This window comes from Marmota marmota, unplaced genomic scaffold (genome assembly GCF_001458135.2).
Source record: "Marmota marmota marmota unplaced genomic scaffold, marMar, whole genome shotgun sequence".
NCBI classification, from domain to species: Eukaryota; Metazoa; Chordata; class Mammalia; order Rodentia; family Sciuridae; genus Marmota; species Marmota marmota.
Genome location: NW_026000005.1, coordinates 43,848,973 through 43,874,204, shown reverse-complemented (window position 1 = coordinate 43,874,204; position 25,232 = coordinate 43,848,973). Strand labels below are relative to the sequence as shown.

Here is a 25,232-nt window from a genome sequence, read left to right as displayed (position 1 = left end):
TAGCCTGAACTAGTGGTGACCAATAAAACCTGGTCACTAATAATGCAATTGTTGGCCCTCCTATAACCTGACTTTGCTAATTCAGTCAATTGAACCCGGTATGACCTCAGAAGTCTGCTCATTTTGGAGCTCTAAGCAGACACTTTCAATCCATCCAAGTTGGAATGTGAGATAATCTCTATGTCAACTCTAATTTAATGAGCATGGAGATACAGAGTGAGTTTTAATGTGTGCAATGTGATTATCTGAAATAATGCATTTAAAGTGAAAAAAAAATATTGGAGAAAAATGGAGAAGAGATACTGGTGGGGAGAGGGTACTAGCACTCTCCCTGGATAGTCTTTGAATTGTATCCCATATAGACTCTGCCTGGTGCCCTGATTTTTCATGTGACACAATCAGAACCACCAGTGGTAAACGGATTCAAATGGATTTTCACTAAATGTGGTAAAATAGTATATGCTATTATTTTTTAAAATTTGTTAAACACTAAGTGAAAGATCCTTATAGTCTCTTTATAATAAATCAAAATCTGCTGTCTCTAAGGAGGCAGTGTGACATTGTGTTAAAAAAAAAATTAAGAAGGGATGGTGGTGGACGAGGTAGCACAAGCCTGTAATCCCAGCAGCTTGGGAGGCTGAGGCAGGAGGATCGAGAGTTCAGAGTCAGACTCAGCAACAGCTAGGTGCTAAGCAACTCAGTGAGACCCTGTCTCTAAATAAAATACAAAATAGGGCTGGGGGTGTGACCAGTGGTAGAGTGCCCCGGAGTTTAATCCCTGGAACTCCCCCCCACAAAAAAGGGGTGATCTTGGAATCTAAATCTGAAGTAGATCCTACTTACCGTGTGGTCTTAGGCAGGGATGTAAACTTCTCTGACTAATTCTTTAGGGTTAGTATGATGTTTACAAACAAAAAGATTTGTGTAAGATCTTGGCATATGGCTGATTCTCAATAAATATTAGCTAATTCCAAATAAATGATCTTTATACACGGGCCAAACTTATTAAAATACAACTTAAGACGGAGGGAAACGTGGTGTGCCATGTGTGGAATATCAGTTAGAATTTCCTCTGCTTTGAAAGTGTTCTCTTCCACAATAGCTGGACATTTTCAATCCATGCTTTATCTCACAGACTAAAGATTTGCTATTTGGAATGTAGTGGAACCAAGTCTATAAATAGGATTGATGTAAGGAAAGGATTGTTGGAGCAAAATCAACACCCCAACCAGCCTTCTTTTTTTTTTTAATGTCATGTTAATTAAATCCACCATAAATTCGGATTTATCAAGGGCAACAGGCTGAAAACGCTTCAGCTTCCCAGAGGCAGAATTTGATCTTAATATGACATCTGATCAGCTCTTTGAAGTTACAAGAGCATTTCTTTGCCATGACTGACCCCTTTAAACTGACTTAAATTTGTTTCAGATCTATCAGGAGAATGATAGACTAGATGTCCCTTAGTATTTAATTACTCTGTAAAATTTCATCCAAGCTCATATCTTTTTAATGACATGTAACTAACAAAGGAAATTCAATTAATGGGTTCCATCATACACATTGTGTGGATTTTTCAGAATCCAAGTCATCCTTCTAAAACATTCTTAATAGTCAGAATTGTTCAGGGACAAAGGTGTCAACACTTCCAAAAAGCTAAGAAGTGCTTTCACTGTGTGTGACAGCTGGATAGTCACATGATGAAAAATAGTTAGAAAATTCTGCATTTGTAGAAGCTGTTTCCTTAAGGAAGAAAAAAGAAAATTAAAAAGAAATTTAGCATGGTTGAGTTGTATTCTACAGAAGGAGACATTGGTGCTCCCCCTGGGTATAAACACTCCCGTTGGTTCTGATCACCCATACAGTCCATGATCTTCAGGCCCAGCTTCTGATACCACCCATTGGCCCATCAAATTTTTGTCAAATAACTAAATGTCCTGTTTTATCACCATTCTGCAGCAAAATTGAAGAAACAGAACTTTTTTAAAGAAATAGGTGTTTGTTTTACAAAAGTGATATTTAAAGAGAGTTAATCTGGTAGTTCTGGAGATAATTTCTTAGGGAATTGGGGCCCAGGAGGGTCACGCTTGGTGGGTTTGGGGGACTGGGATAAGGAGAAGTAGAATGTGCATAAACACAATGGGAGGGAAAAAAAGGAACCCAGACAATTATGTTTGGATCAAGTTTAGCAGAACTCCAGCCGCGAGGGTTGTGCAGAAGAATGAATGGTGCCTGTTCAGGCCAGGGTATCCGTGAGCAATGGCACTGTTCACACCACTGGGAAGGGGGACTGGGAGACACTAGGAGTAGGAGACCAAGAGTCTAGATTCAGCCCAGTTGCCCCAAAAGAGCTAACCACAAAATTCCCTCTGGGGGCAATTTCACTGACCATCTTAGGAAACATCTGTGTGCCCTGAGCCACTTCCACATCTAGGAGGCTTCAGGGTCAGGCTGAAGACAAAATGCAAATGATGCAGGCTGCTGGCAGGGTTCATGTCCTCTGCTGGGGACAGAGACATTTAGAGTCTGTGGACTCTGCCCACCTCTCTTTGCCTCCAGCAGCCTACTTACACAGTGTTGAAGATTCCAAAGTGTCTGCCTGTTCTCTACAGCTCCATTCCTGAAGCATCCTTCCTGCTGTGAGAGACACCTCTTAGAAGGAGCTTGCAATTCTTTTTTTTTCCCTCCCTCCCTCCCCTCCTCCCTTCCTTCTTCCCTTCTTTCCCTCCTTCCTTTCTCACTTTCTCTCTTTCTTAACTAAAAAGTAGGGCTTTGAAAACCCATAATAACAGAATATTTTGTGGATTTGAGGGTGATACTGTACTATTGGAACTAGGCAAATGATCTTTCCCCTCCCCCCCAAAAGTTATTGTAATTACCCTAAACCATTTTTAAAAATAATCATATATATGTGTGTATGTGTATGCGTGTGTATGTATATATAGTGGGAGGGGGCCTTAAACTTTTAAAATATCTAATCTGGCATTCACAGTTTTCCTTTCTGTCTTTGGATATTTGCAGAAAGATTAGCCACTCTGCCCCCTATTACTAGCCTTGGGCCCTCTTCTCTTTCCTTTCAGGCCTATGTCTAAGAAATCTTCCCAGTTTAGTTACCTGGAGTAGGCTGTCCCTCCACTCATCATAATATCCTCCAGCAGAGTGAACCTGCTCGTTTGTGTACCTGCATTTGACAGGTTCACTTCTGCCTTTTGTGAAGGCAACTCACCCTGAAAGATCCCTGTCAGGGCTCATCCTCTGCCTGATGGGGAGCATCTAAGAAGCGTGCGTGCGTGTGTGTGTGTGTGTGTGTGTGTGTTTTAAATATGTGTCTGTCTGCATGCATCTTAAAATGGAGTTGTTTCCAAAGCTTCTTCCCAAGAAGTCTGTGAGAAAAGAGAACTACCACTTTCTTTTAATTGCCAAAGGTCAAAGACATGCATTACAACTCAAGTGATACATGATCATAAAATCTACTGTCCCTTTGTCCAGTGGCAAATTCTGCACTACCTGTGCTTTGCATACCTGTACAAACAATCCAAAATCAATGAACTTTGAAGCACATCATATATTTTTCTCTATTTATATTTTTCTAGTATTTTGTTTTTCTTAACATTAAAACCACTTTCCTTTCACTGGCCTTATAAATATTAGACCATCGTACCTGTTTTAAAGAGCAATGAAATAACAATTATTCAACTTTCCTGTATTTAAAAATATAAGTTGACTCTGTTTAAAACATTGCTGACTATTCATAAAATGTACTACATTTGCATTTCCTGAGTATATCTGGTTTTATAACTCTTGCATTTCATACCCTATACCCAAACTTGGTTATCATGTTCATGTGGGAAAAGTTGTGATCTGTTTTCAAAGCATTCTTCAGCTGACATCTGGGGGCTGTGGCAGAAGTAGCTGGTGTGCCCTGATATATATTGCCAGACTCAACCAGTTTCCAAACTCTGAAGGGTTTTCTGAGCTTTTATGTGATTCTTGTGACTATGTTGAGATACAGTGTAGCTTCCAGGTGACAGGGAACTGAGTGGCACAAGAAAACCAGAAAGACACTAGAGACTCTACTGGAGCTGCACAGTTCATTTCTTGTGACATAAAGATGACCTTTAGATGAGGTTAGCATATGAAGTTTCTAAAGTACATGCATGGGATCATTAATTTCAAAGAAGAGAGTCACTTTTGTCATAACACATCTCTCTGTTATACTCAGGTAGTTATATCCTTAGGTGGCATTTGTCGGAGATGAATGCTCCATAAGTCAACACATTCCATATTTATTTGCAAGGAGCAAACCTACTTAGACAAGGTACATATTGCTAAAAGCATTCCATACATAAAGACTCTCCTGCTAGAAGAGTACAATTAATTTACCTGGAGGCCAGTCTAGGGTCTGCTAACCATGACATGATTATGTGAAAGTCTGCCTTCTCATCATCTTCTACACTGGGGAGAGAATGAATTCTAAATCTGCTGCTAATCATTTCCTGCACAACCTTACCAAATAAGGCATGCCTTTGACATGGTGCTTTTTAGCATCTTCCTCCTTGATAATGAAGGATTGCCCTATTCCAAATGCTTCATTTCTTTCTAGTATTTTTCTAATTATCAATTACACAATTTCCAAATTTTAGTAGAGTTCATTGTATGATTTAAGAATGCTTCATATTCGCCCAAACAGAATAACAGATGTGTGTGACTGCCTGTGTATACTAGAAATTTAAGTTATCATAAAAACTTAATTCTGCAATTAAATATGAATTAAACCAATAACTAAACTCTCCAAAATTATAATAAAAGAATTTTGAAGACTCTTAGAGTGTTTCCAGGTATTAATAAAATAGGTGGCCTGGCTCAGCAATGGGTTACTTTTTATTGAAAGATGAAAGATTCTTTTCCCACTACTGGGAAACTTCATTTCCCAACACTTACTCTACACCAGACATCACTGCTCATTGCTGTACTTGAACACAGGGCACACTAGTGCTTTGAACCTGTGTTTCTGCTCAGGACGGGTCCCTGCTCTTTCCTCAGATGAGGTGTGAGTGGAATCTTACTTCCTTCAGATTTCTGCTCAGTTCTATCCTTAGAAAGGCCTGCCAAGACATGTTTTTCAAGATAACATCCTTTCTTTCTTTATCGCTTTATCTGCTTTCATATGTCTTCCTGGAAGCCTTCATTATTTGACTTATATGTTTATCAATTATGCACTTGATTTTTTTGTTTCTGTCCTGACCCAAGAGAATAAAAACTAGGCTCTCTCCATTTTGTGGTTATTCTTGTTCTGTTTACTGATTCCACAGTTAGATAAAGAGTGCCTGGTAAAATCAGCAGACACTCAAGAAGCAGTTGTTGAATAAATGAAAGAGTGAACCAAACCTTGGTGTGGATGGCAAACTCCTTCTCTTTTCCTGGCATTCAAAATTAACATTAAATATAAAGTCTAAGTGAGGCTTTTGAATATAGTTTGGACCAATATGGAACCAAGTCAGTATCTGTAAAAGGAATGAGATATGTTAAAGTTAAAAGGAAAATAAACCATGATGAAATACCACCATGTACCTGTTAGAAGGACTAAAATAAATTTAAAACCACACACTGACAAGGATATGAAGCCACTTGGAGCTTCATACCTTGCTGGTGGAAATGGAAATTGGTAAATTCACTTTAGAAGATATTTGCTAATTTCTTATAAAATTACCAAATGACTTAGTAATCCCATTCCTGGGTATTTATCCATGCAAAAATAAATAAATAAATAAATAAAACTTAAATTCAGGCAAAACCTGCAGACAAATATTTATAGTAACTTTTTAAAATATTGGCTCCAAACTACAAATAACCTAAAAGTCCCTCAACTAGTAATTGTTTTTTTACTCTGTATACATCCATATGTTAGAATATCACTTGGTTATAAGAAAACAAATTACTCATATACACAATAACATAGGTCAATTTAAAACCATTTGTTATGGTTGGGATATGAGATGTCCCCCAAAAGTTCTTGTGATAACACAGGAGAAAACTGATTAGATTATGAGAGCCATATATGTATCAGTTCATACTAAATTGAATGGACTAAATGAATGGTAAATATAGACAGACAGGTACACACACACACACACACACACACACACACGTGGCTGGAGGGAGTAGGTTACTGGGGGCATGACTTTGAGGTTATATTTTGTCCCTGGAACCTTGATCTCTGGCTCACTTTCTGCTTCTTGGCTGCCATGAGCTGAGTAGCTTTCCTCCACTGTGCCCTTGGCTTGATGCCGGGCCTCATGGTCAAGCCCAGAGCTGTGGAATTGGCCCACAATGAACTAAACCTCTGAGAGTGTGAGCTCCAAATGAACATTTCCAACTCTCAGTTGTTCTGGTCAGTTATTTGGGTCCCAGCAATGATGAAAAACTAAGGAATGCACGATTCTAAGTCACAAAAAGCTTAGTCCACACCTATGACATTCTGGAAAGGACAAAACTTGAGGGATAAAAGTTAGATCAAGCCCTTAGGGGCTGGGACTTGGGACACATGTGACATTTTGACATTTGAGGAACAGGAGGGATTTGGGGGGATGATGATTGGGCTGGTGTGTACACAACTATGTGTGCTTTCCCAAATTCATAGAATTTCGCACACACAAAAAATGGGCGCATTTTACAGGAATGAGGCACTCTATGAAGACAGTGTTAGCTGAAGGAGGGTTGTGTTGCCAACCACACACGTGACAGTTCTGAGCCCCTGCCCTCAGGCTCATCTCCTCTTGCCCTCTTTCCCACTCACTATTCAAATCCAATTGAACCCTTCACTTTATAATTTTTATAATAAAAATTTAATTGAGTTTCCTAGAAAGAGTCCAGGACAGCAGTGGAGGCCCGGAGAGCCTTCTCTGAGTGAAGTCACAGATTTCTTACTGGGCTTCTCTGCTTTCTTTTGTCTTGTAGTTCCTCTTGCCTTTTGTCGTCACAGTCATTTAAATGACATTGATTCCTCTCAATGGTGGCTCCACATCATTTCAACATCAGGTTGCATATTTAGAATAATATCTGTTTGAACCCCTTGAGCAAACAGATGGCTGGGGTGCTTACTCTAGAATGGCCACCCCCAGGGTCTGTTCAACCTCGGGCTGCTGAGAGCATTCATGTCTCAAAAATCTCCACTTACCTTAGCTCCCTGAAATCCACCTGTTTGAGGAAGGCAGAGGAAAGGACACATCTCTGCTTGTGGAATAGAGGGAACTGCTTGTTCTGATGACACATAGTTGATTTTAAGCAGCATTCCATCATTAGCCACAGTGCATACGTCCAGGAAATAGAGCACGTCGTGTGCGAAATGCCCTTCTCTTGAAAGTATTGAGGCTGCTTCACTGTGTTATGTGATGCTGATCAGAAAATGAGATGTTTTGATGGCATAAAATTAGAAAATGGGAATCTTCCTCCACAGTAAAATCCTTTGTTACTTTTTTAGAAAATTCTTGCAGTGAAACATCCTTGTGGGCATAGATTTGACTATCAAATTTTCTTCATGTTGAATAAATCATGTGATTAAAAAACTCAACTGTTCTTTTAGAAACATAATCATTGGAAAAATATACAAATCTATATGATATCAAATTAAAGAGATGTTTGTGGCAAACAAAAAAACCAGTGGGTCAGGAGCAACAATATGGTAGGAAATGCACAAAATCTGAATTGAGTGAGATAAAGTAGAAAAAAAATTCTATTACAAAGATTTCACAGCAGCAGAAAAATCTTTGATACTGGAACTGGGCTCAGTTTTAGTTAGGTTTTAATGTTTGGGAAAGAACTTTGTTGGAAATTTTAGGGGGTAGCTGGAATGATGTGAAGAAAAACGATATGTGACATAAAATCTGTGTGGTTGATCTCTTTGGTACACTGTTAGATTATTGCAGAGAGAGTATGTTTGCAGAGGATTGATCAGAATGCTTGGGAAAATCTTAAGGGAGCAAAGTACAATATAACTTAAACACTGGACATTAATAAATATTCACTATGTGATTAGCAGGTGGGACCTGAACTAAGATTTATCTTGAATGATAGGCCATAGTCTGGCAAGAAGTCCATAAAATTGTGGTTTCACAGCAACAATATTGTACTTCTTTCTTGTTTTCTAGGACTAGAAGGTCCTCACTGATACTTAATAGGTTCATTAATCCCTTAATGTTAAGGTCTTAGAAAAGTATTTATAACCACAGTAATAATATTAATAATAATAGCAGACACTCTTTGTGAACATGTAAAACAATCAGAAACTGTGTACAGTCACTATTTCCAAGGTCTATCCAAGAGCCCACCCTCATTTTTTGTACATGGAAAAACTGAATCTCAGAAGTTAAGTGAATTGCCTTAGGCTGAAGTTAATTCATGGGGAAAAAATGGAATTTGAAGCCAGGTATGCCTTCAAAATCTTCTTGCTGATTTTTTATTCTGGTTTCAGTGAGCTGTATGGATTTGAGAAGTGACAGGTAAGGCAGGTAGAGGGACAAGAGAGACAATTACAACTCGAATAGTCAGGGCCTCCCTGGGGACCTGGCCTTCCCTAACTTCCCTGCCCACATATCACTCCTGCCTTAGTCCATTAAGGTTTTAATAATAATAATAATAATAATAAACAATCCTCTAGATTTGGTAATTTATAGACAGCAGAGATTCATTTCTCACAGTCCTGGGGGCTAAATCCAAGACCAAGTCTCCAATAGACTCAGGGTCTGGGGAGAGCCGGCTCCTCACAGATGGCATCAGCTGCTGTACCTTCACGTGGTTAAAGGACACCAGGGCTCTCTTGAGTCTTTTGTAAGGTTGCTAATCTGATTTTGGGGGGTGGAACTCTCACAGCCTATCACCTCTTAATACCAACACCTTGGACACTAGATTTTAGCATATAAATCTTGGAGGAACACAAACATTCGGATCATAACAATCTCTATCTCTTTTATTATCTCTGGCAGCATCACGTGGATTTCCTTATGATGCCTACCACAATTTATAAATGAATGTGAATTTCAATGCTCCTTTATTTACCCTTTGGCTTTGTTGCCACATTTTAAGCTTCATAAATATGAGGACCAGTTTTACATTATTCACCAAAGTATTTCTCAGAGACTAGGCCACATGAAGTATGCACTTAAAAATATTACCAATGCTTCATGAATGAAAGAAAAAAAAATCAACTTTGGAGAGCAGGCTGCAAAACTAGCAATAGACAAGGTGCTCTAGCTGGAATATACGTTTCAATCCAGGGTAACTGTGAATATTGTTTTGTCATCAACAGTAAAGAGGAAAATTAGGTTTCTTCTGGGCATTTTAATTGGGGAAGAAGGAAGTTTTTATTTAGACACAAAGAGTCCAAGATGATGGATGGCAGGAGATCCAAGTATAATCACCCAGAGTGAGCAATATGAAAAGCCATGCTTCTGAGAAAGGTCAAAGCTGAAGAGAGAGCGATGGCTGAGTCATCTTCTGGGTCGTAATTAATGCCCCAAGCGACCCTCAATTTTCCAAGGAAAGTGACTGAGGGAAGTGGAAAGATCAAGACACTGAAGGCAGACTAGAGGGAATGCTTACACCTAGGGCTATGAAGGAGGAAAGGCTAGTCAAAAAGAGGAATGAACGCATCCTCCCCAGCCTCCCCAGTCACTCCAGACAACTCCAATCCATCTTTTAACACCATGGTCAAGTTCAAAGTCTTTTGCTGCCTTTTCCCTCTGGGTAGGACTGACCACTCCACTATTGGGATATCTGACTTAGACTTCCATTAATCAAAACACCTGCTTCCTTTCATGATCCCAGGAGTGTTTCTTTTCCCTCTCTTTTTTATTTCCAAAAAGGCAGTGGTCAGTTTTATTCATTTTAATATTCCTTGTGTCTAATGTCAAAAGAGCTCAATGAACATTTGACGGAATGCTGACCACAGAAGCAGAGTAGAGAAGAAAGAGCAAAGTAAGAAGGGTATATAAAACATAATAAATAAAAGAAGAGAAATTGTCAAACATTGTGGAAAGGTCAAGAAACCGTAAAGATGGAAGAGATCACTGCCTTCTGATAGTGATCACAATCAGGTATCAATTGCCTGCTCTGATAAATTAGCCCTTTGCAAGCATCTTATTTCTTCCTTGAAACAACCTTCTGAAGTGGTTTTAATTGCCCTTATGGAATAGATGCAAGAACTAAGTCCCATAGAAGTTAAGTGACTTGCCCAAGTCCACTCAGTAAATGATGGAATTAGACAGAAATTTAGTTCTGTTTCCAAATCGCTGTAGCCAACCTTAAATGACTGTCTTTACCAATCTGATTACTTTGAAAGGTTAAGACATCATCAGCAACGTTCAGGGTTATGTCCAGTTCACTAAGCATCTATCTCCCCTTCTCTGTATCACATCCATACTGAGTTCCTTCATCTTGGTTCTTTCTATCCAAGGGAAAGTAACTATCATGCAATATAAGAACCTTTCTTATTTAAGATACTTGTGAAATGTTAAGAGAAATTATGCCACTATTATTTCAAACTTGCAAATACACAGCATGTTCATTATTAGCTCTTCATCTGCAATAAGTAAGCCCAGAACTAAAAATAGCAGACAAATAAATGAACCATTGAGATCCTGGTGAGTTTTTCTTCATTTCCTCTCAGAAATGGCTCTCTCAGCAGGGAGGCTGTACTCAGAAAGCTTCAAAATCATTAAGTTCTTAAGCACCTATTCTTCCTTCAAGCATTCTTCTTCTTCTAATCATTTGTCCAAACCATTAGACCAAAAGCATCTCACAGGTTAAAATTGCTTAACATGAGAGGTTAAGTGGTTTACTGAAGCCTGAATTCTTACTCTCCTTGCATATTTGGCTCATAACAGATAAGGAGAAAGGAGAGCAGGAGGCATGAAAGAGGGGGAAGAAAAGCATTCCAGGATTCCTGCTGCAGAAGTGGCCTTCAGATCAGATAGCTTGGTCCATTTTTTTACAAGGGACAGAGGCTGGGGGCCAACTTAGCCACAGAGATAGTTAACAGTGAGTCATGGCTGGACCTCAAACCTCCTGCCGCCTACCCATCACAGGGCCCTGAGGAGAAATGGGTGACTGCAGAAACAGGAATTTGGTAGGACTTAAAGATGAGAAACTGAAATTTCATCACCATGCAACACAGCACCGCTTAAGTGGAAATTCTGAGGTCTGAGAGCCTGCCTCCAAAGCCCATTCAGCCCTCACTCCCTTACCGAGCTCTCCAAGCCTGGACAAAGGGAATAATCTTTTGTGATAGTTAATGTCTATTGGGCCCTTATTGTATTCTAGGCACTGAAGACACTATAACACCTTACACACTCTGTATGTATTAGCTTATAGAGTCGACCCCATAAATATCAAGGTTTGATTCAGATAGCATTAGAGCCTAACTTCAGAGAGTTCTCAATGCAGTATTAATAATGCAGATCAATAATTAAATAATATAAATATTAAATAATTAATAGCATTAAAATTAGTACACTTGTGTAAATGTATTTTAATTATTGATGTCATCAAATGAACTCTTCAATTATAATGAATAATGAAGTTTTTAAATAGTATGTTAGTCAGTTTTTCATTTTGTGACCAAAAATACCTGAGGAAAACTGGTTCACAGTTTCAGTGGTTTCAGTCCATAGTCTGCTGGCTCTGTTGTTTCTGGGCCTGTGGGGATGCAGACAACCTGGAGGAAGGGCCTGGCAAAGCAAAGCTACTCGCCTCAAGGTGGCTGGAAAGCAGAGAGAAGGAGAAAGAGGCCCAGGACAAGATACACCCTTTAGTGGCCCTCAGTGACCTACTTCCTCCAATTAGATCCCACTGCCTGCAGTTTCCATCACCTCCCAATAATGAATTCAATTATGGACCCATAATTGGATTAATCCATTGGTGAGGGCAGAGCCTTCGTGATCCAATCACTTCCCCAGAGCCTCACTTCTGGACACCGCTGCACTGGGGATATAGTTCAATGGTAGACAGGCCTTCAACACGTGAGCCTTTGGTGGACATTCCAAATCCAAACTAGAGTGAATCAACACTTTTACCACACAAAGAGGTCTCCTCAAAATATTTCTTCCTAAGCTTTGAAGATTCAAGTTTTATTTTAAGTTCCATTTTCTTCCCCTGCCATTTCTATTTCCTCTAAAGGAAAGACACATCTTAGGGAAAATATTCAGCATCTTCAGGATGTGGAATATGCCATTGAAAAGTCTTTCTAGAAAAGTCTTTCTAAAGTTTTCCATTGAGTGAGTAGGCATATAAAACACCTTTCCCTTACTGTAAGGATAGAACAAAGCAAGGCATTTGTGTATATTTGGTTAATTTAAAAAAAATAAGTTCAAAAAATAAATGTTTTTAGAGTAAAAGACTCCGTAGATTAATCTTTCTGCAATGATTTCCCTGTGTTACAGAAGTGAAATGCAGGAGAAACCCAGTAGGTAGCCTGCTCTCCTCTCAGCCAAACTCCTCACCAGACAGCCCCTTCCTCAGTTTCAGGAATCTCAAGGTGGAAGGTGGCAGGCTGGTGACTTTTGGTGCCTGCCCCTCTGCCTTTCTGTGTTTCATTAAGAAAATGTGGTGAGCCAGCTCATCATTTTTCTGAAAGATCCAAGTGAATTGACATTAAACTCTGTCCAGCTCCTCAGGTTTGCCTAGGACAAGAATAAATCATTTGCTATTGTGGCCGCTGCTTTTTCTGTTGACATACTTTGTTGTAACCATAAATATGAACCCTGAACGTATGAGAATATAGACCAGGTCCAGGGACTAATTTTTGAGGAGTGAGCTTTGAAATGACCAAGAAGTGATTCTGAGTTGGGCATGGTGGCACACCTCTGTAATCCCAGCAATTTGGGAGCTTGAGGCAAAAGAATCACAAGTTTGAGGCCAGCCTTAGCAACTTAACGAGACCCTGTCTCAAAAAAATAAAAAGGTTGGGGATTTAGTTCAGTGGTAGAGCAACCCTGGGTTCAATCCCCAGTACAAAACACATACAAGACAAAGAAGTGCTTCTGGTTAGAAGGTGTGGTGTAACAATTAAATATTAATGTAAAAAAATACATGAAAGAAAATTTGCAATTCCTAGCACATTGTAATCTTGCAAAAATAGTAGATGCAACTCTTAATACTACAAAATGAATAAGTGAAATTACTCCACACACAAGAATATTTGCTAAAGAAAATTTGCCTTTATATAACTGATATAATTTCAATCCAGTAATTTTTCAGACAGAAGGCATCTAATTATCTGTCATTCTTTCAAATAGTAGCAATAAAAAGCATTGTCTCAGAGAATAACCTGCCATCTGCAAGGATCAGTATTTTATGTGTAGCAGTTCAATGAATACCCACAATATGCCCAACCTTGTGGGTACTGTGGTCCCCATTTACAGATGTAGAAATTAAGGCTCAGATTTTAACTCAGCTGCCCAAGCCCATCCTGCTTCTCACGACCAAGGCAGGATTTCAGCCCAGTGGGATCCCTGATGCCCACGCTCCTGAACTCTATCCTATGCTGGAAATAAATGTGAATGTCAGTGTGGGGGTGGAGTAAGCTGCACAGTTTAAATGAAGGTAAACCACTAAGTCTCATTGTCCTATTTATAGGTCATCTATAAAAACTTAAAGGGAGCAATTTTATGGGTGTCCTGCAAGATTTTATAGGTTCTCACAAGGGTTCTATATATAGCACAATAGCATATCATGGGTTAATCTAAGGCCATGGTTCTCAAGCTTTTGAGCTCAAAACTATTTTGCCCTGCAAAAAAAAATGATGAGGGACCTCATGAAGCTTTTGTTTACATGAATCATGCTCATTGATATTTTTTATATGACAAATTAAAGTGAAGAAATATTTTTATTTATTTCAAAAGCAATAAACACAGGCCAACATACATAACATATTTTATGCAAAATATCTATTTTCGAAAGCAAAGCCTTGAGTGAGGATAGAGAGTCAGTCACATGTCTGTAAGTCTCCTTCATGACCTCCTGCAGGGAAGACAGCTGAGTCAGCATTAAGGTTCTGCTCCACATTCATTCTGTCCTGCCACCACCAGCGGTCACACAGCCACCAAGAAATGCCACTGAAGACTCAGGAGGCAGAGTTAAAATAGTAAATAATGCCTTAGTGTTCTGAGGTGAAACCTCTAGAGGACTGAGGAGTTCTACTGCCAACTTTAGTCCACGGTATAACAAAGTCATCACTCGATTGCCCCTTGTCCCCAAAGTACCTCAAGAGAGATGAAAAATTGTCATTGTGAAGTAACGATAAGCATCAAGTAGGAAAAGCTTTACAAGTAATATCACAGGTACAAAACCAAGATGTTAAAGAAATAAGTGAACTCTATTCAAAGACCAAAACTAGTATATTTCTATCTTTGCAGAATAAATGAATAGAATCCTTTGTTGTAAAAATGAAATGTAGTTGAAGTGTCATTCTATCTTATTAGCATTAACCAAACTGATCAAATATTATGTTGTTAAGGGAAGGTAGTAGTGAAATATCATTAGACACATAACCTCATAAACATGAAATCTCCAGGATAGACTGGGAATCTTGGATAAGATGACAGAGAGACACTTTATGCAACGTTTGGAAACTGGTAGAACACATTAGAAGTTGAATCATTTGCTTATTTATGTGACTTCATCTAAAAAAATATTTTGGCTCTCAAATATGCCTTTTCCTCCTTATTTTAAAAGCCAGGTCGTAAAACAAGGTATTTATAAGTTATTTTTTATTTTGTTAATTCATATATTCAACTTTGTGTTTACCATACCACTTCAAAATGAAAAATGGTTATCTCAAAGCAATTGAGTTACTCCTAATGATGTTTAGCTTAACATAATATCCTAGGTGCTCCAGAGAGCTGTGCCCTATTTCACAAGTGTGTTAGCAGAGTTGAAGAACCAAAGAATCAATGTTTCACCACAAGGGAAAACAATCTATTTTTTAAAATATAAAATATATTTGAATTGTGAAAGAACACTAACACTAAAGGAAATATTTCCCTCATTGCCAACTTGGCCATATCTCAAAACAATCATCTGATTGCATATTATGGGAAGATCACACCTACAATGAAGTTTCCAGATGTTGGATTTGATAAGAGGAGGAATTAGTGTCAGCATCAATGGATTCCTCTTATGCCAATTTCCAGGGCAATATTTTACATTTTCTAGTAGTACTATTTTCCCACAGTGTTTTTTTTTTGTTTGTTTGTTTGTTTTCTTTTTGTTTTCCCTAATGTCCAGGTACTGTAAAACACAAACAGCATACAAACAAAACCCACCTACATGGGGTTTTTGGAAGAGAGCTGCTTGTTTAAGTAGAAATCCTTGCCAAATAAGCACTGAGTAGTTGTCTGGGTTCCCCCAGGTCCTCCGCAGCAATAGCTTGCTCGAGTCCACAGACTACTGGTTGCAGAATCAGACGACGCCCTGCCAGATTGGTTTTGTGGAAGACAAGTCTGAAAACTGTGCTTCTGTAAGTATCCAGAACTCTCGGGAATGTCGTGGATAAAACAGGGAAATGGCACATGCATCCTTGCTTGAGATAGAAGTGTTGTAATTTATAAAACATAAGTTTGGAAAAGTGTCCTTTTGAAAATACAAAATTAGTTTGTATGGTTTGTCAACAAAAGGACATAGAAAGCTAATGCTTCTACCTCAAACTTGCTCATTTCAACGGGTAAACTCATCTGATCAATTCTCCAAGGGAGAAATTTTTTTCCAAGAGAAAAAAGTGTTTACATTTTCAAAAGCAACTGAGAAAAAGGTTCAGAAATAGATTTATAGAATGACAAATAAAAGCTATTCAATAGTGCTCTAAGATTCTTTTTAATTTATTTTATAACCCTGACCAGTAGGTATGTTCCAATGTAAATATTATGTAAAATTTTCCCACCACGCTTGAGTTATAGTTATAACTTGAAAACTCAACCTAAGAAATAAAGAGGCATGCATTTTAATACACTGTAGCTGTGCTTGACATACAAAACCTTTCTTTGCCGGATCAACAATAATAATTCCTACAGCTTAGAATGCAAATGCATACTGTTGATATGAAATAGGCTCCTTCCCATATGCTCCATGAAACTATATTTTTCATTTTTATTGAACTCATCCAGCTCTTATGGGGTCATGATTATAGAGATGGGAAAGCGTGTTTTCAAAAAGGAGAGAAATATAATGTAATTCTCCTGACTAAATTGAGAGCATCAGCTCTGAGCTATTCCTGGAGGTAAGTTGTATGCCAGCATTTCTGTTAAAAGGGAAAAGCAGAAAATGGGATGGGAGGCTTTTTATATACTGAGCAGACCAGAACCGGCAGACAGAGGATGTAAAACGCCTCACACAGCAGGCTCTCATAGCCCAAGGAATGCACAGTTCACTGTCGCTCATCAGTATATCTTTCTTTAGGCAAATGGTTGGGAATCTTCACCTTTTAGTACATTTGGTTGCTTGTCCAGAAAACTAGTTGCTGGCTAAAAATCTCTGGGGAAAACAAGAAAGGATTAAGGGGCAAGTAGTTTGACACTAGTACCTCCTTTGCAAAGTCAATTCTGAAGTGAGCTGGAAAGTACAGGCAATTGCTGGTTCTGATGTGCAATTAAACAGGTATCAAAGGTAAAAGAGAGAAATACAGAGTACAAGCTGTTAGGGGCCACACATTGGTCAAAGTTGTCATCCGAACAGTTCCAGTATCACACGGTTTTTCCACTTGGAGAACACACAGAACTTGGGACACTAAAAATGGTGTAATGAAGGGCTAAGAGGTCTTCTCTGAACTTCCTATTTGGGGAGTCTGTGTTGTAGGTCTATAATTAGAAATGCTAGCTAATTTCTAGTTGAATTTAAAGATTACCATTGTATTATCCTATATTCAAAAAAACTCCTCCCACTCCCTCAACAAACCCAGTATACTTAAATTTGGGCTTAAAACTGTGACCTCCTTTCTTTATTCTTTTTTTCTTTCTAGTATCAGATGACTTCGGGGAGGTTGAGCTGATTCATCCTGCCTTTAAGGTTCTTCTTATTCTTCCCCCAAGGGGAAAATCCTAAACACAAGTAAAAGGCATAATATTAGATCATTTGCTCCCCCTCAAGAAATTTTAATAATTAAAACTGACACAAAAATCAAAACTTGTCCATAATTCTATATTCAAGAGAAATCTCCGCCCCCCCCCAAAAAACTTAGCCCTAATCTCTCATAAAGTATCCTGTAGTCAATTTTTCTTAATTTTGAGGTCCTTCCTCTTTCTGGCTTGGCAAATATATGTAGGTGGGGAGGATAAACCAGAGACCAGAGTTGCGTAGTGCTAAGGAGTAACTGTCACCTACAAGAGAAACACAGACCAAGTCTAGAGGTGCTGGACCAGGTCAAGGAGCTCTTCAGCAAAAGAGCCACATAGGAGTCTCCAGACGGTCAGGGAGAAAGTACTTAATTCCCTCTTAAAACCCACTTTGCAAAATGTTCGACATCTCTAGTAATTAGAGAAATGCAAATCAAAACTACTCTAAGATTTCATTTCAATCCAGTCAGAATGGCAGTTATCAAGAATACAAGCAACAATAAGTGTTGGTGAGGATGTGGGGAAAGGCACACTCATACATTGCTGGTGGGACTGCAAATTGTTGCAACCAATCTGGAAAGCAGTATGAAGATTCCTTAGAAAACTTGGAATGGAACCACCATTTGACCCACTATTCTACTCCTCAGTCTATATCCTAAAGACCTAAAAACAGCACACTACAGTAACGCAGCCACTTCAATGTTTATAGCAGCACAATTCACAATTGCTAAACTGTGGAACCAACCTATATGCCCTTCAACAGATGAATGGATAAAGAAACTGTGGTACATATACACAATGGAATATTACTCAGCATTAAAAGAAAAGAAAATTATGGCTTTTGCAGGTAAATGGATAGAGTTGGAGAATATCATGCTAAGCAAAATAAGCCAATCTCTAAAAATCAGGGGCTGAATGTTTTCTCTGTTAAGTGGATGCTAGTCCATACGGGGGAGGGGGCATGGGATAAGTGGAGGAACTTTGGATGAGGCAAAGGGGAAGGGGAACAGATGGCAAAGGGGTAAGAAAGATGGTGGAATGAGACGGTCATCATTACCCTAGTTACATGTATAATTACAGGAATGGTATGACTTGACTTCATGCACATCCAGAGAAGTGAAAAATTCTGCTCCATTTGTATACAATGAATCAAAGATCTTTCTATTGTCATGTATACATGATTAGAACTAATTAAAAAAGAAAAAAAAACATTTTCCATATAACCATGAAAATGAAAGTGTAATTGAGACAGGGAGAGGGTATCTTCGTTTAAAAAAAAATCTTCATTAAAGTTTAATTCTTAAAAAAAAAGTAGCTTATGAAATCATCCCAAACCTGAATATATTTGTACATAATCACAGCAGAGTCTGAGGGGCTGAGTAATACTGTCCTGTATTGTCCTGTTTTGCAATCTGTTCATAGTTCTGGGGAATCCTACTCTAAGTCTGTTATGCTTTATAAATTCTTTTCTTCCTGACCAAAATTAGTAATTACATTTTCATATTTAGTGTAAGTTAGTTTGGTGTTTGTTACACTAGATTTAAGGTTTTTAGATCTGTGGCTTCTTAAAACTAAGTACCTCAGTGTCCTCATGGTTTCTAAATTTAAGATATCTATTTGAAATTTCTTGGGGTGGGGGACAACCTCTGGCTTGGAAGACATTCAGGGGGTTGTGTACACATCTCAATATGGCAGTTTGTTTTCAAGAGCCAGACCGTGGATTCTAGTTATTTCTTCAGTGGGTGACCTTGTCCATTTACAGGTAATGAGAGAAGTATTAGCCAAGAGTGGTTTGAAGGAGTCAGGAATGTAACAGGCACCTCAAACAGAGCCAATGGCCCACAAGCTCCTGAAGTCACCTCCAATGGCTTTTCAAAAGTTGTTATGATTTTCCTAAATAGAATTCTCTTATCAAACTTAGACTTTTACTTTTTGCTAATTTGACATTCTGAAAAAAATATTCATATATTAACCTGGTAGTTAGTATATGAATACTAACTATTCATATACTAATGAATATTAGTTTTGCAACCTGGTCATTTAAAAGAGAGGGACTGTGTAGGAGAACAATGGAATTCTAAGCCATTCTCCAAAATTCAACAGCTAAGACATTATCTCAACAGAGGTCCTTAACAGAGGAACTGGATTTTTTTATAATACCTTACTCTTTAAGTTACATTAGTCCTTATTAATCATCTATTGCTTTTGGCTATTCACTGGAAATTAAGTTTTGACTTTTCAGGAATCACCTTTTGGTTCAATACTTCATTAGCGTCACCACATCATAAAAGTTATTATTACTCATGTAATTTCTGTTCAGCCTTTTTCCTTAATAACCATTGTAAGACTCAAGCTATGTCCTCTTCATTGTATACACTTTAACTGATGAATCACGGTATTTTAAAATGTGTTATGTTTGCCTTAAATGTACAAATAAGTTGAGTTCTCAAGTGGCCTTCAGCAGACTACCCATGGTATTGCAAAACTAAGATGCCTGTCAGGTGTTCTATAGGTCTCACGTTCTGAAGCAGTCCAGGAGCAAAAATTAAAAAAAAAAAAATAAAAACTCAGATGAATGTATTTAAATTTAATTATTTCTCCAAGTATATCTACATATATTCTGAAACTTAAAAAAAAAAAAAGTAAGAAAGAGACAAATACCCCGCTTAGGTTTTTCTGTGGAAAAATCTAGACTCATGTGATCAAGGAAATGCATAACTATAAAATAGAGAAGTTTTTCTTTTTTCTTTTTTTTCTGTTTTGAGACAGGGTCTCCATATATTGCTGGGAGGTCTTACTAAATTGCTGAGGCTGGCCTTGAAATTGCGATCCTCCTGCCTCAGGCTGCCTAGTACTGGGATTAGTACTGGGATTATAGGAGTGTGCCACCACACGATGTTTATTTTTCCTTTAAAACATCAAATCTATCTTTTTTTTTTTTCTTTTCAATTTAAGGAGCACTAAGCACGTCTTAAAAATGGTGGCAGAATGGCTGAGCCAAGCCAAAGCTCTGTGCTTGAGTGGACCCATTCAACTTAGGAAGTAGTTTAAGCAGACATCCAGGGTCACTTGAGTAGGTTGGCTCTCAGAAAAAGGGGTGCAAGAGAGCTCTCAGTCCCAACACCTAGATTATCCTGCCAGCTTCACCCAGTAACACTCTCCAAGAGAAAAGCCCCAGTAGGCTCTATTTCTTTCATTCTGACAAATTTGCAGGGGTTTTAATACCCAACACTGTTGGAAGAGTCTAGACAGGAGCTATTTGAAATCTAGATCTCAAAGTGATAAAGCAAGACAGCCTCAGAGAAGTAGAGCCGGAGACCTACAACCTGTCCATGTGGCCTTGCTCACCTTGTGCATGACCCATGGCCCCTCAGAAAACCCAAGAGTCTTAGGGAAAACATTTTAACCTGACTTTTAATCAAAAGAAATTTCCACAAAACCTTACCTAGTCTTCAGGAGGTAATGCATTATAAAGATCACTTGGTTGATAACCATAAAGATTTACGCATCCTTTATAATAATATAATATAATAATATTTATAATATTCCAAAGAATATTTAAGTACATGGAAATAAAGTCTCCTAGTGTGACTGTATATAAAAGTGAGCTGTAAAATATGTAGGACAAACAAATAAAAAAAAACCTCTAATATACAATATAAAGAATATAGGTAATAATAGTGTTTTGTTTTCAGGATTTTTGTTAAGTGAGTTGATTATAGCTGCTGCTGCCTCGAGGGTAAGAAATGAATAAGTATGTGAGGCAATAGATATGCTACATTATAGTGCCCGTTTTACCACATGTATCTTATAGCATGTTGTGTGCCTTAAATATGCACAATACAATTTATCCAAAACCAAAAATCACTTGAAAATAAAACAGGATGTTAATAAATTGGATGAAGAAAGAGAAATCAAGAATAACACCTCTGATTTAGGCTTGAGCTTCTAGGTGAATGGACATGTCCTCTACTATGATGGGATGACTGAGGAAGAAAGCAGATGGTTCAGGTGACATGATGCTATGTGTCCTGTAGGTACCAAAGGAGAGAAGTCAAGTAGGGAGTTGCTTATACAAGTTGGAGCTGTTCAGCAAGAAGTAGAGATCTGAGAGTCCTCAGAATGACCCCCAGAGAGCAGAGAGCAGCCAGCCTGGGTAGGGTGTAGGCAGAGGAAGGGGCTTGTGCCGAGCTTTGGAATTCTCTGAAACTAAGTACCTGGTCAGTGTCCAGCATGTTTCAGGGTCCTAGAGGTAGCAAAAGATTATTATTTTAGCAAGTAAGCCTAAGATTCAAATACTTAATGAAGTATTTTATAAATCTTGACAATTTTTGCAGTTAAAATACAGTCAGAAAACCTGAGTGTTTATACCACTTCTCAATTTTTTAAAATTCATTTTGACAGAAGAATACATTATTAAAATAGTTCAGAATAGCTTCAACTTTCAAATTTTCAACACTTTCTACTATTATAGCAACCCCTAGTATTATAGCAATTTTCCTCTTAGGTGAAAGCCTATCAATCAAGAAGATCAACAACAATAAATACTTATTCTCATTAGAATACCTTTAAACTTCAAGGGTATCAATGACATTATTTTCTGTTTCTTTTTAGCAGAATTATTTGTTTAGATTAAACTTCTTCCTAATAACTTCTTCTAAAATCCCCAAAAAACTACTTAGAAATAATAGTATTATTTAACTTAGATTATCAAGATGAACATCCATATCTTTATTTCTTCATAGATTGATCTGTCTGTCTATTGATCTATCTATGCATATGGACAGACCTGTGAAGAATTAAAGAGAGTAAAGATTGGACCTGGCTAATAACTGCATAGGACATTTTATTTTAGTTTTTAGTCTCTGGATTATAATTTCCATCTTTGTAATGAGACAAACTCACTGTAGAGATTTATTAGGAAGTGAGAAAACGCTAAAGTCTGAAACAGAACTCCTAACCTACCACATTGCATATTGTACTTATTTATAGACCAGAGACAGCCCTCGTTTTATATCACAGAGAACACTTTATATATGTGTCTGGCCTGTTGTTTCTGCAATGTCATCGGAATTTAATATGGATTTATTACACCTTCCAGAAGCATCTGAAGGTACTGAATAGGGTGAAGGAAAGTTTGTGTCCTCCTAAATTTTGTCTTAGGTTTGGTTTAATGTAAGTATTAAGCAGACTAACAAAGAGAGTTAACAAAGATAATTTTACTAGGAATCCTGAGGGAATTCTTGTAAAGCAAAGTCTTTTACTGTGGACACTACTGAAATATTGGACTGGATAAGTCTGTCTTGTGAAGCAGCTGTCCTATGCACTGTAAAATGACTAGTAGCACCCTGACGTCTACCCATTAGATGCCCGCAGTAACTGCCTGACAAATTGTCACAAACAAAAATGTCTACAGACATTGCTAATATCTCCTGGATATGGACAAAGGGCAGGAAGTGTGGAAGGATGACACAAAATCACATCCAGTTAGGACCGACTACTTTAATTGTTTTCAAACTTTAGCCTCCAGTCACCCATGAGGTAACCCAAGCCAAGTCATGTGCTTCAACTCAAGATGCACCTCACCCCTCCACAGTCATAGAGGATCACATAGAATCTACTCCTTTCAAATGACTACAGTCCACATGTTGCTGTCATCAATGGCCATGTGCACTGAAGAGGAAAGGTCCATGAGACAAACTAGACCAGTTCAGGTACCTGCCCATAAGTCAAGATCAGTTAACTTACTGCTATTGCCTGTGCCACCAAATAGAATCCAGTACCACTGGAATATCCCAGGCCACCAATTTCCAGATTGAGCTATATTGCATTTATTTTGAACTTCTTTTCTTTTATCAGATATAATGCAATACCAAGAGCTAATATGAAAGCATTACTACCTAATGGACCTATTATTGGCATTCAGGTTATTTCCTTCCACACTTTCCCACACAGGCTAGAATGAAAAACCATGTTGACTCATCTGGTTTCCAAATGAGAATATAAGCCCTGGATAGAAGATGTTCATTTGTCAGGAAAAGTCAGAATCTTTTTTTTTTTTTTTTACATCTACTGAATTCTAAATGTTGGCCCATACTATCATTTTCTTTTGATGTTGTGTAAGCAAATCAAAACACATCTGTGGGTTAGAACCAGCTGTTGGGACTTCAGGTTCTGAAATCCCTCATTTTAATGTATGCCCACTAGCCTCACTCTTATTGTCTGAAAACTTCTATGTGCATTTGAATTCAGGATTGTGAACAATCCTACAAATGTTTTTTTCAGCTCAGAAAATGCTGGTCTAGAGCCATGGGTTACCATAGCTTCCTTTCTCATTGGCCAAGTCCATTTTTCCAGATGTAATCCACTCCCTATCACTTCCACAATATAATTTAGAAATATAATCAGATATATCCACCCCCTATTCACTTCCAGAATATAATTTAGAAAACAGTCTCATCTAACCTGGAAATAAAGGGCAATAGATGTGGATTACAACAATCTATTTTCTTTATTCATATGTATATGTATGAGTATATTTCTGTTGAAACTATTGTTCTGGTTATTAAACAGTTCCCTTAATGAAGACTCAGTCAAGAGTGATCCAAAATATAAAAATTGACCCAGTAGGTGTATTTGCCTCAAAGCATCTGACTCGAGAGCCCCTACTTCTATCCTGTCCAGGTTTTGACTCTGGAGTGTGCCTCTGTTCTTCTGACTACCCTCAATCCAGTTTCATTAGAATACTTGACATCTTTCAAACACCTATATTTCTTTCCCCAGGAGATTTCCGTACCCTAGACTACCCTGGTACCTGCTTGCTGCCTTATAAATCCTTACTGACTTTTTCAGTCCAACTATGTTCATGCAAAATAATCATTTCAATTTTTAAGTATTACTCATTCGGGCAGGGAGAAACATATCAGGTTTATTTTTTTCAGATGAGTTATTGGAAAACTTACTGAAGTTTTCTGCACTTCTTACTTTTCTTGGAACTGACAGCTGGCTTCTGTATTATTTAATTTGTGTGCTCCTTAACAATTGCTTTGTCTTAAAAGACAACAAATGGTCATCATTCTTTATAAATGTACTCTTTATCACTGCATTATTATATTCTTATACATATTTATCCTTTATCTTTATAAATACTGTTGCTCCATCTTTCCCTTTAAATGCAAATAAAAAATAAAAAATAAAAAAAAAACAAAACAAAACAAAAAAACCTTTATTGACCTGTCAAACCACCTACATTGCCCTCCTTCCTTTGACCATCAAACTTAAAATTCAATAAATACCATACTGTATTTACTACCTGACTCACCTTTCTCCCCATGCTGCTTAAATCACCAAGTCCACTAACATATATTCCCAGGTTACCTTACCGAGCTGTTGATAGACAAATTGAAGTCACACCTCTTCCCAACCTCTGAAAACAAGCTATTTTTTCCATGGCTTCAAGAATACCATTCTCCCTTCTAATTTTCTCTTGCCTCTAGAATCATTATGTTTAAAAATCTCCATCCAGGGCTGCTGCTCCCCATGCCCAGCCTGGCACTTTGATATGGTGATTCCCAAAGGTCTCTCTGAAACCTGTGTCCTTGATGCTCCCACAGGGCCATTTCATCCTTACCCCCTGCTTCAGCTGTGTGCTGATGACCTCCATCTCCAGACTGTAGCCTTATTTGCAAGTACTTGTCACGTACACCCACCTCAGACCTCAACAATATCCCATATTCTGATAGTGAATATCCAAAAATATGTTTTGCCTGCTGAATTTTTTATTTCTCCCAGTAATTCAGTAATCTGTGCATCTACCCCAGCTCTCATCCTCAGTGTCACATTCACTTTGTTTTTCTCCTTCACTCTTCATGTTAAATGGATTACCAAAGCTGTTTTATTTTTTAACCCTGGTTATGCTTGTCAGCCCCAACATCACTATTTTATTGCCTAAAGTCTCATAGGTATCTTCTAAGTATTCAATATGCAAAATTCAAAAGCAAGCAAATAAGAGAAAAAAAAAAAAAAGCTAAAGAGACACCAGCAACTTTGAGATCCTCTGCAATACCTAATTCCTAGATTTGTTTTAAGGGTCCGGTGGTATGAATAACTATATTTCCTGCCACCCACTGCCTCCCC

At 38.0% G+C, this 25,232-nt stretch overlaps 1 protein-coding gene across 10 annotated transcripts in view; it reads left to right on the top strand.

Moving 5' to 3' along the window:
• The window catches only part of LOC107138415 (SPHK1 interactor, AKAP domain containing), a 164,740-nt gene that overhangs the window by 53,581 nt on the left and 85,927 nt on the right, over positions 1-25,232 (top strand). For 8 of the 10 annotated variants that reach the window (XM_048808668.1, XM_048808664.1, XM_048808667.1 and 5 more), the window contains one exon: positions 15,401-15,508. The exons of the other annotated variants lie outside the window; for them this stretch is intronic. In XM_048808668.1, the coding sequence (XP_048664625.1) occupies positions 15,401-15,508 (108 nt within the window). The remainder of the gene's footprint in view (positions 1-15,400; positions 15,509-25,232) is intronic. 10 annotated transcript variants of the gene reach the window in all.